This window comes from Ranitomeya imitator, chromosome 2, assembly GCF_032444005.1.
Source record: "Ranitomeya imitator isolate aRanImi1 chromosome 2, aRanImi1.pri, whole genome shotgun sequence".
NCBI lineage: Eukaryota > Metazoa > Chordata > Amphibia > Anura > Dendrobatidae > Ranitomeya > Ranitomeya imitator.
The window spans coordinates 802906926-802919145 of record NC_091283.1 but is presented as its reverse complement, the minus strand read 5'-3'; the positions used below and the strand labels follow the sequence as shown (position 1 = coordinate 802919145).

At 42.4% G+C, this 12220-nt stretch overlaps 1 protein-coding gene across 1 annotated transcript in view; it reads left to right on the top strand.

Annotated features, from left to right (window-relative positions):
- Positions 1–12220, top strand: part of LOC138666837 (scavenger receptor cysteine-rich domain-containing protein DMBT1-like) — an 88800-nt gene that overhangs the window by 12184 nt on the left and 64396 nt on the right. Inside the window, exons 5-9 of the mRNA XM_069755014.1 lie at positions 3605–3631; positions 4705–4734; positions 7207–7260; positions 8233–8274; positions 8729–8758. Of these exons, the coding sequence (XP_069611115.1) occupies positions 3605–3631; positions 4705–4734; positions 7207–7260; positions 8233–8274; positions 8729–8758 (183 nt within the window). The remainder of the gene's footprint in view (positions 1–3604; positions 3632–4704; positions 4735–7206; positions 7261–8232; positions 8275–8728; positions 8759–12220) is intronic.

Below are 12220 nucleotides of genomic sequence, written 5' to 3'. Positions count from 1 at the left end.
TTTTTCAGTAAGGATAGTATGAGATACTTTATCAAATGCTTTACTGAAGCCAAGATATACTATTTCTACAGCATTTCCCAATTCACACAGTCAGTAATTCCATCATAGAAGGAAATTAGATTAGACGGCATTATTTGTTTGCTACAAACTCATGCTGGCTTTGGTTAAGTACTGTATTATTATCCAAGTACTTACATACATGTTGTTTAATAAATTGTTCACATATCTTTCCAGGTATAGAACTAAGGCTCACTGGCATGTAATCTCCTAGCTCCGTCTTCTTTCCCTTTTTGAATATAGGTAAATGTTGTTCCTTTCTCCAATCGTCTGGGACTTCTGTTTTTCAGGATTTTTCAAAGATTCTAGCTAGTGGTTGTGCAATTTCCTCTGCTAACTCTTTCAGTAACCTAGGATGTAATTCATCTGGACCAGGAGATTTAAATTAATTTAAATTAGCTAAGTGTTCTCTCACCATCTGTTTATGGAGAGTGTGGATTATCTTATTACTTCGATGGTACCATGCAGATCAGTTGATGTTTCAATTGCTTTCTTAGAGAACACAAATGCAAAATAATAATTTTAGTTTGGCCTTCTCAGCATCATTTTTGACCACTTCACCCTTTTCATCCTGTAAAAATCCTATATCATCGTAGGCTTTTCTTTTGCTTTTGACATATCTTCCCAAATCCTTTTTTACTGCTTTTGGTCTCCATTGCAAGCTTTACTTCATTACTGGCTTTACTTCGCTATTGGCTTTAGCTCTTCTAACACTTGCCCTGCATTCCCTGCAAACATGATATTCTTTTTTTAGACATGACCTCCTCTTTCCATTTGATATACATTTCTTTTTCCCCTTTTAACAAGTGATTACGTTCTGTGTTCATCCACACTGGTCTCTTTAAATGCTTAGAATTCTAACTTCTTTTCATGATTGTTACCGATTGTGCGGTGAGAATTTCATTTAGCAAAATCTCCCATCCTTCTTGGACATTTCTGTCCTTTAGAACATCTAGCCATTGGATCTTTCCCACCTTCTTTTTGAGTCCATTAAAATCTGTGTTTCTGAAGTCCAACCTTAAAGTCTGAGTACTCAGTGATCTTCCTCCTCTTGTAATCCAAATTCGAGGATAGCATGATCGCTGCCTCCTAAATTCCCAGTCACCTTTTATTCCTCAACCATTTCCTCCTTGTTGGTAAGAATTATATCCAAGATTGCAGATCCTCATGGTCTCTCTTCTACCTTTTGAAAGATAAAGTTGTCAGCAAGAGAAGATAAAAATTCTCTGGACACAGTACTTTTGACAGAGAGATTCCCAACAAATGTCTGGGTAGGTAAAATCTCCCATGATCACTATGTCATTCTATTTTTTAGAACAGAGACATCTGATGTAAAAAGAGTTTATCCATATCTTCAGTCTGTCCAGGTGGCCTATAGTAAACACCTACTATAGTGTGCTTTCTGTTCTCTCCTTGAAATCTTACCCAAACAGTTTCTACAAAGCTACCAGTCTCTGAAGCTTGAATCTCTGTGAAGATATAAGTTTTCCTAACATACAATGCAACACATATTCCCTTCTTGTTCATCCTGTTTCTAATAAATAAGCCTTTAAGATTTGTATTCCATGTGCATCATCCCACCAAGTTTCAGTGATGCCTATGACATCTTATCTCTTTTCCCATGTTAACAGCTCCAGTTCTCCTTGTTTGTTTCCCATGCTCTGTGCATTTCTATAGACACATTTTAGTTTGTATTCGGCTTCACTACCTCTATTTTCATTCAGAGTTTGTTGTTTTTGTTCTTTCTTTCCACTTCTAATAGCAGCGTTCTCAAAATAATTCATTTGCTGGATATTTTTTTCCTGGCCGTCTATTTCCCATCCCATTCCCACATTGCTGTAGTTTAACGCTCTCCTGATGAGTGTAGCAAGTCATCTATCAAACATGTGTTTTCCTGCTTTTGTAAGATGCCACCCATCTCTTGCAAGGAGTCCATCATACAGGTAATTCACTCGATGGTCAAGAAACCCAAAATGTTTGCTCACAGCACCATCAACGTAGCCAGTTGTTCACCTTTAGAATCCTGTTCAGTCTCGTTGGTCCATGTCCATCCACTAAGGAGATGGATGAGAAAATGACCTGCACTCCCAGTTCCTTCACTTTCTGGCCTTCGTCTTCAAAGTCTCTGCATATAGTTTCCAGATCCTTTTTTGCTGTGTCATTTATTCCTACATGGATTTGTGGCCATGGGTGGTCGCCTGTAGCACTGAAGAGTTTTGATTCGACACATCTTTGATTTGGGCACCTGGAAGACAGCACACTACTTGTGAAGTAATATCCAGGCAGCTTCCGTTCCTCTCAGTAGGGAATCCCTCTCGACCACCCTTCTCCTTTTTTCTTCACCATAGCACTCCTTTTTCTCCCTTCAAGAAGCTCCTGATTTCTTACTGGGATATTCTTTGTGGGCAAAGCACTTTTTTGAAGTACATCTTCATAGTTGTCCTGTGTGAGAGCCTGGTAGCTGTTCTTCAATGGTATGGGTGCTAATGGGTGTTAATGAGAGAGTTTTCTTATCATGATAGAATACTCACTGCCATTTTTCCTTGTATTGCATTGACTGAGGTTATGTTTTGCATCTTTGATTTATATTATAGTTCTAGGGGCCTGCAATACTTACACAAGCAGATCGTTTTCTGGCTCCACATAACAAGATCATATCCAAAATTATATGGAACCAGAAAACTGAAAGGGGTTGTCCAGAAAACAAGTTATCACTTATTCAAAGTAGAAATGATAACATGCTAACTGGTACAAATGCCATGAAGTATCTTGCCAAAAATATGCAAAACCTCACAGAACCATTCCTACTGTAAAGCACAGAGATGGATCGCTAATGTTTTGGGGATGTGTGCGCTACAAAGGCACAGGAAACTTGGTCAAAGTTGAAGGAAAGATGAATGTAGCACATTGTCAGCAAATACTGGAGGAAAATTTGCAATCATGAGCCTGGAAGCTGCACATGGGACGTACTTGGATATTCCAATATGACAACGATCTAAAACACATGGCAAAATTGACCTATCATTGACTAGAGCAGAACAAAGTGAAGGTTCTGGAGTGGCCATCTCAGTCTCTTGACCTCAATATCATTGAGCCACTCTGGGGAGATCTCAAGCGCGCAGATCATGCTAGACAGCCCAGGAATTTAGAGGAACTGGAAGCCTTTACCAAGAAGTGTGGGCAGATTTACCATCTGAGAAAATAAAGAACGTTATCCACAACTACCACGAAAGACTTCAAGCTGTCATTGATGTTAAAGGGGGCAATACACAGTATTAAGAAATGGGGTATGTAAACTTTTGATCAGGGTCATTTGGATGTTTTGGGTTGTCATTATGATGTAAAATGAGAAAGCACAGTAGTTTGGCAATAAATGGCTTCAACCAACCACTAACCTTGAGTGGAGAAAAAGTTTTGGTGTTATCATCCTTATTCTCTGAAAAAAGGCCAAGAAAGCAAAAATTCTGCCAGGGTATGTAAACGTTTGAGCACAACTGTATATATAGTAACAAGGTGAGATGAAACAAATCATATTCTTCTCTTACAGACCAAAACATCAATTCTACAACATCAGGTAATGAATTACTAATCACCCTATAAAATCTGAAATTATGTTATATTATTTTGCTATATATTATTATTAATATTATTTTACAGCTTTTAGTTGTATTGGGTACAGAGCACAAAAAAAATGTTCTTGGCTTGTAAGTCACTTTTGATATAATAATAATTGCACCCCCTGAGGAAGCTAGTAGGAACACGCAAAATACGCGTTTGGGAAAATGGTTAGACTTTGCATCATCCATGATCTGGTTATTTCGTCTGCTATATTTTTGGTCTTATAGTCATTTTTTTAGCATCAAAAATTCCTTTTGACTTTTCTTGTTCTGTCTACAAACAGTTTTTTGGAGTCTGTTACCATGGTGGAAAATGTCTGAATATTTTTAATTAAGACTATTTGCAAATTTGCTTATTTCTTATTTTACATGCATTGGATCAATGATAGAAAAATTATTGCAAAATTTTTTTTTTATCCTTTACTGTAACATTCCTGGCAGTGAAGTATATAGAATAGAGGTGATCCCATAGAAAAATCAGAATAGGTGCCCATTATAATGCAATTTTTGTCATCCAATGAGAATAGTGTTAGATGTTTTTTCGATCTTTCTATTTCTTCACTCTTCGGAAAAAATTTTTAAATCCATGGTATGTGCACTGTCGCCTCCAGATACTGCAGATGGCAATTTTAAAATTAAAGGGATTTTACCTAGAATTAGAATTAAATCACAAAAAATAGCAAAAGAACCATTACTTATTTGATAAATGCCTGCATCCCAGTACCATCTCTTCACTCCTGTGACCCCCCCACCCAACAGTGTTATTCTTTCAGAGGTCCTGTGATGTTAACCCATGTGACTGCTGCAGCCTATCACTGGCGTCAATTTCAAGCCACATTCACAAAAATTACTTTAACACTGAATTAAGTAATTCTTCGTTATGTAATATTCTAATACAGGTTTGCGAGGTCAGCACATGTATCTCTGCATTTTAAATATTACTTGCTACTGATTATTCTCTCCTAGGCCAAAACTCAATAACTTCACTTACCCTTCTCCTTTTGCACTTAAACGTTTGGTTCTTTTACAGGTCCGCAGCATTTTATTTCTCCAACATCAGGTATAAACAACTGGCACCCTAGAAAATGTTTTGGCTTTTCACCCCGAATTTGTGATATTTTTGCAAAAAAAAAAATTAAATATATATATATATATACATATATACAGTATATATACATACAAGTGCTTCTCACTAAATTAGAATATCATCCAAAAGTTAACTTATTTCAGTTCTTCAAATCAAAAAGTTGAATCTCATATATTACATAGAGTCATTACAAACATAGTGATCTATTTCAAGTGTTTATTTCTGTTATTGTTGATGATTATGGCTTACAGACAATGAAAACCCAAAAGTCTTTATCTCAGCAAATTAGAATACCGTATATACTCGAGTATAAGCCGACCCGAGTATAAGCCGACCCCCCTAATTTTGCCACAAAAAACTGGGAAAACTTATTGACTCGAGTATAAGCCTAGGGTGGAAATTCAGCATTTACCGGTGAATTTCAAAAATAAAAATAGATCATTATTTCCCCATAGCTGTGCCATATAGTGCTCTGCACCGTTCATATTTCCCCATAGGTGTGAACCATATAGTGCTCTGCACCGTTCATTGTGCCCCCTAGCTGTGCCATATACGGTGCTCTGCACCGTTCACTGTGCCCCATAGCTGTGCCATATACGGTGCTCTGCACCGTTCACTGTGCCCCATAGCTGTGCTGTACCATATACGGTGCTCTGCACCGTTCACTGTGCCCCATACATAGCTGTGCTGTGCCATATATGGTGCTCTGCACCGTTCACTGTGCCCCATAGCTGTGCTGTGCCATATACGGTGCTCTGCACCGTTCACTGTGCCCCATAGCTGTGCCATATACGGTGCTCTGCACCGTTCACTGTGCCCCATAGCTGTGCTGTGCCATATACGGTGCTCTGCACCGTTCACTGTGCCCCATACATAGCTGTGCTGTGCCATATACGGTGCTCTGCACCGTTCACTGTGCCCCATAGCTGTGCTGTGCCATATACGGTGCTCTGCACCGTTCACTGTGCCCCATACATAGCTGTGCTGTGCCATATACGGTGCTCTGCACCGTTCACTGTGCCCCATAGATGTTCCACATAAATTTGTGCCGCCGCTGCCGCAATAAAGAAAAAAAAACACATACTCACCTCCCTTGATTGCAGCTCCCGGCGTCTCGTTCCGGCGCCTCCATCTTCCCGGCGTCTCTGCTCTGACTGATCAGGCAGAGGGCGCCGCGCACACTGTATGCGTCATCGCGCCCTCTGCCTGAACAGTCAGAGAGCAGAGACGCCGGGAAGATGGAGGCGCCGGCCGGGAAGATGGATCGGCGCCCGGCGGCTGGAACGAGGACAGGTGAATATGCTATACTCACCTAGTCCTGGCGATCCTCGCGCTGTCCCCTCCTGTCTTCGGTGCCGCAGCTTCTTTCTCTATCAGCGGTCACCGGCACCGCTGATTAGAGAAATGAATAAGCGGCTCCGCCCCTATGGGAGGTGGAGCCGCTTATTCATTTCTGTAATGAGCGGTCCCACGTGACCGCTGAAGAGAGGAAGAAACTGCAGCGCCGAAGCCCGTGGGACGGCAGGGACAGCGCGAGGATCGCTGGGACTAGGTAAGTATGCCTCAGCGCCCTCAGCCCCTCACCCGCCGACCCCACCACTACCGTGACTCGAGTATAAGCCGAGGGGGGCACTTTCAGCCCAAAAATTTGGGCTGAAAATCTCGGCTTATACTCGAGTATATACGGTAATTAACAAAAAACACCTGAAAAGGCTTCCTAAGCGTTTAAAAAGGTCCCTTAGTCTGTTTCAGTAGGATCCACAATCATGGGGAAGACTGCTGACTTGTCAGATGTCGAGAAGGCAGTCACTGACACACTCCACAAGGAGAGTAAGCCACAAAAGGTCATTGCTAAAGAAGGTGGCTGTTTACAGAGTGCTGTATTGTCAAGAGGAAGATGAGAGACACCAGACCCAACAATGCAAATGAGCTGAAGGCTGCTATCAAAGCAACCTGGGCTTCCATAACACCTCAGCAGTGCCACAGGCTGATCGCCTCCATGCCACGCTGCTTTGAAGCAGTAATTGATGCAAAAAGAGCCCCGACCAAGTATTGAGTGCATTTACTGAACATACATTTTAGTAGGCCAACATTTCAGATTTTAAAATCAGACTTTCAAGCTGGTATTATAAAGTATTCTAATTTACTGAGATAATGACTTTTGGGTTTTCATTGGCTGTAAGCCATAATCATCAACATTAACAGAAATAAACGCTTGAAATGGCTCACTCTGTTTGTAATGACTCTATATAATATACGAGTTTCACTTTTTATATTGAAGAACTGAAATAAATTAACTTTTTGATGATATTCTAATTTAGAAGCGCTTGTACGTGCTGTGTTATGTCGAGGGACTAGGGTTTTGTTCCTCGATTCTCTGCAAACTCAAAAAATTATAGTTAACAACTAAATCTTCCACTATTACTATATTCCATGGCTCATCAGTGTTTTCAACAGGACCCTCATATTCTACCCAGAATTCTATATCTGCAACTTCTGGTAAGTTAATTAAGAATATGCAAAACATTGTGCAAGATGAGTACATTGGCTCAGTCCTATATATGATGTTGTCATATTGCCCAGACTTTCACAATTCTATCATTCATATCTCATTTTATTTATTTATTTTTTACTTTTTCTCATAGTTATTTGTAATATTTTTTTAAAATCTGAAAACAGAAGTTTTGTTAGTTATTATTATTATGTTTCCTTAATACTGTATTTGACTAAATATACTGTACACATAGGCAAGGATATTAGTCTGCATACTGATGCGTACTAAAAGGTTATTCCCAAAAATACAAGTTTTCACTTATTCACGGGATATGTTATAATTTACTGATTTGTGTGGTTGGACTATTTGGGCCCCAATTGATTTCAAGAATGGCACTCTGAAAAGCCTCATCTGAATGAAGTTGTGTGCCTTCTCTCCATTCCATTGGGTAACATTTCTCCTTGTGTAGAGTGACATTTCAAACATGCCGAGATGAGGAGACTTTTAAGCCACTCCCATAGGAAATACTCAAATTGTCTCTTCAGAGAGGAAGAGAATTAGAATTCTAGTGCCACCTACAAGAAATAGCAATCCTAGAAGTCAATGTCGACCCTTTAACGAGCCTTGTCACATGACTTAGGATAAATGCCAAAACCAGAATCTTAATTTGCAGACACTGTGTCTCGGGGTGCTGCTCCTCCTCAATGGGAAGTGTGAGATCTGGTTTGGCAGGGAAAGAGGCATCTGAGGATCCAAGGGTCCAGGTCAGACGCCTCTCACGTAGCCAAACCAGATACCACTTTGTGACAAATCCCATTGATTTATAATGGGGACTTTTGTATTCTGGAGTGGTGTCTGCCATTTAGAAGGGATTATGTAATGAATGTGAACAGGCATAGAGGATCAGAGTCAGAAAGCATATTTCTCTATAGTACATGTAATGTTTTAGTATTTATTGCTACTTTTATTTTTTGTAGATACAAGTCCATCACAGTCTACAGAAATGTCTACAGCCTCAGGTACATTAGCCCAAAAGTCTCTGCTATCTGACTGTAAAGAGCATTTTCCCCTTTCCGTGTACCAAATAACATCAACAGAAAAAATGTTACAAAAATAGCTCGTAAAAGAACGGGGGGAGGGGGAGGTGGATGGAGAAAAAAACAAAAAATGCAAAAGTGAAAAATTGGTCAGTCCTGAAGGGGATAAAGGGTGTACAGGATACAAATAAAAATGTCTGCTTTCTTCCAGGAACAGCAGCACAGCTGTCCATAGGATGAGCCTGGTATTACAGCTCAGCTCCACCAAAGTGAACCCAGCTGAGCTACAGCACAGCCTGTAGACAGATGTGGCGCTGTTTTCTTGATGAAAACAATATATATTTTTTTAACAATGGGCAACACCTTGAAAAATGCTGGCGAAAGATCATTATATTTTATCTAGTTCTTCTGTTTTACATCTGTCATTTATTTGCAGGCTTTTCAGTCCCAAAACTCAACAGTTCAGGTAAGTTTCCTTCTTTTCTAAATCCAGGCTATGGATGCAGTTTGTTTGTTTTCTGAGTTATTTGAATATTTGATCAGTTCTAGTATTTATTTATAATTATAAAAATCAGATTAACCCCTTAGCGACCGCCGATACGCCTTTTAACGGCGGCCGCTAAGGGTACTTAAACCACAGCGCCGTTAATTAACGGCGCTGTGGAAAAAGTCCATAGCGCCCCCCAGAGGCCGATTTTCTCCGGGGTCTCGGCTGCCGAGGGTAGCCGAGACCCCAGAGAACATGATTCGGGGTTTTTTTAACCCACCCCGCATTTGCGATCGCCGGTAATTAACCGTTTACCGGCGATCGCAAAAAAAAAAGCGATCTCTTTTTAATTTCTCTGTCCTCCGATGTGATCGCACATCGGAGGACAGAGAAAAGGGGTCCCAGGTGGCCCCCCAATACTCACCTAGCTCCCCCGATGCTCCTCGTGTCTCCTGGTGGGCGCCGCCATCTTCAAAATGGCGGGCGCATGCGCAGTGCGCCCGCCGGCCGGCACCGGGAGAATCTTTGGGGTCTCGGCTGCCGGGGGTAGCCGAGACCCCAAAGAGCACGATCGGGGTCGGTATTACCGACCCCTGTTTTGCGATCGCCGGTAATTAACTGTTTACCGGCGACCGCAAAAAAAAAAAAAAAAAAAAAAGTAAAGTGTAATTCTCTGTCCTCTGATGTGATCGCACATCAGAGGACAGAGAAATAGGGGGATTCGGGGACCCTAGCATACTCACCTAGGTCCCTGGATCCTCTTGCTGCTCCTCCTGGCCGCCGGCAGCAGAACATGGCGGACGCATGCCCAGTGCGCCCGCCATCTGTCTCCATCTGCCGGCCGGCAGGAGAACAGCAGTTGGGGCTAAAATTAGGGGTAGGGTTAGGGTTAGGGGTAGGGTTAGGGTTAGGGGTAGGTTAGGGTTAGGTTAGGGGTAGGGTTAGGGGTAGGGTTAGGGTTAGGGGTAGGGTTAGGTTAGGGTTAGGGGTAGGGTTAGGGGTAGGGTTAGGTTAGGGGTAGGGGTAGGGTTAGGGGTAGGGTTAGGGGTAGGGTTAGGGGTAGGGTTAGGGTTAGGGGTAGGGTTAGGTTAGGGTTAGGTTAGGGGTAGGGTTAGGGTTAGGGGTAGGTTAGGGGTAGGGTTAGGGGTAGGGTTAGGGGTAGGGTTAGGTTAGGGATAGGGTTAGGTTAGGGGTAGGGCTAGGGTTGGGGATAAATTTAGGGTTAGGGTTGGGGCTAAATTTAGGGTTAGGGTTGGGGCTTCTTTCACACTTACGTCGGTACGGGGCCGTCGCAATGCGTCGGCCCGACATACCGACGCACGTTGTGAAAATTGTGCACAACGTGGGCAGCAGCTGTAGTTTTTCAACACATCCGCTGCCCAATCTATGTCCTGGGGGGAGGGGGCGGAGTTACGGCCACGCATGCGCGGTCAGAAATGGCGGATGCGACGTACAAAAAAACGTTTCATTGAACGTTTTTTTGTGCCGACGCTCCGCCAAAACACAACTGATCCAGTGCACGACGGACGCGACGTGTGGCCATCCGTCACGATCCATCGGCAATACAAGTCTATGGGCAAAAAACGCATCCTGCGGGCACATTTGCAGGATCCGTTTCTTGTCCAAAACGACGGATTGCGACGGAATGCCAAACGACGCAAGTGTGAAAGTATCCCTAGGGCTAGGGTTAGGGTTGGGGCTAAAGTTAGGGTTAGAGCTGGGATTAGGGTTAGGGTTTGGATTAGGGTTCGTATTAGGGTTAGGGTTGGCATTAGGGTTAGGTTTGGGATTAGGGTTAAGGTTAGGGTTGTGATTAGGGGTGTATTGGGATTAGGGTTAGGTTTGAGGTTAGGGTTGAGATTAGGATTAGGGGTGTGTTGGATTTAGGGTTTTGATTAGGGTTATGGTTAGGATTGACATTAGGGTTGTTTTGGGGTAAGGGTTGTGATTATGGTTAGGGTTAGTGATTAGGATTATGGATGAGGTTGGGATTAGGGTTAGGGGTGTGTTGGGGTTAGGGTTGGAGCTAGAATTGGGGGGTTTCCACTGTTTAGGTACATCAGGGGGTCTCCAAACACGACAGCCAATTTTGCGCTCAAAAAGTCAAATGGTGCTCCCTCCCTTCTGAGCTCTGCCGTGCGCCCAAACAGTGGGTTACCCCCACATATGGGGCATCAGCGTACTCGGGATAAATTGGACAACAACTTCTGGGGTCCAATTTCTCTTGTTACCCTTGTGAAAATAAAAACTTGGGGGCTACAATATCTTTTTTGTGAAAAAAAAAATATTTTTTATTTTCACGACTCTGCATTCTAAACTTCTGTGAAGCACTTGGGCATTCAAAGTTCTCACCACACATCTAGATAAGTTCCTTGTGGGGTCTAGTTTCCAAAATGGGGTCACTTGTGGGGGGTTACTACAGTTTAGGTACATCAGGGGCTCTGCAATCGCAACATAATGCCCACAGACCATTCTATCAAAGTCTGCATTCCAAAAAGGCGCTCCTTCCCTTCCGAGCTCTGCCGTGCGCCCAAACAGTGGTTTACCGCCACATATGGCGCATCAGCGTACTCGGGATAAATTGGACAACAACTATTGCAGTCCAATTTCTCCTGTTACCCTTGTGAAAATAAAAACTTGGGGGCTATAATATCTTTTTTGTGGAAAAAAAAATATTTTTTATTTTCACGACTCTGCATTCTAAACTTCTGTGAAGCACTTGGGCATTCAAAGTTCTCACCACACATCTAGATAAGTTCCTTGGGGGGTCTAGTTTCCAAAATGGGGTCACTTGTGGAGGGTTTCTACTGGTTAGGTACATCAGGGGCTCTGCAAACGCAACATAATACCCGCAGACCATTCTATCAAAGTCTGCATTCCAAAACGGCGCTCCTTCCTTCCGAGCTCTGCCGTGCGCCCAAACAGTGGTTTACCCCCACATATGGGGTACCAGCATACTCAGGACAAATTGGACAACAACTTTTGGGGTCCAGTTTCTCTTGTTACCCTTGTGAAAATAAAAATTTGGTGGCTAAAAAATCTTTTTTGTGGAAAAAAAAAATATTTTTTATTTTCACGGCTCTGCATTATAAACTTCTGTGAAGCACTTGGGCATTCAAGGTTCTCACCACACATCTAGATAAGTTCCATGGGGGGTCTAGTTTCCAAAATGGGGTCACTTGTGGGGGATTTCTACTGTTTAGGCACATCAGGGGCTCTCCAAACGCGACATGGCGTCCGATCTCAATTCCAGCCAATTCTACATTGAAAAAGTAAAACGGCACTCTTTCTCTTCCAAGCTCTGCGGTGCGCCCAAACAGTGGTTTACCCCCACATATTGGGTATCGACGTACTCAGGAGAAATTGCACAACAACTTTTGTGGTCTAATTTCTCCTGTTACCTTTGTGAAAATAAAAATTTGTGGGCAAAAAGATAATTTT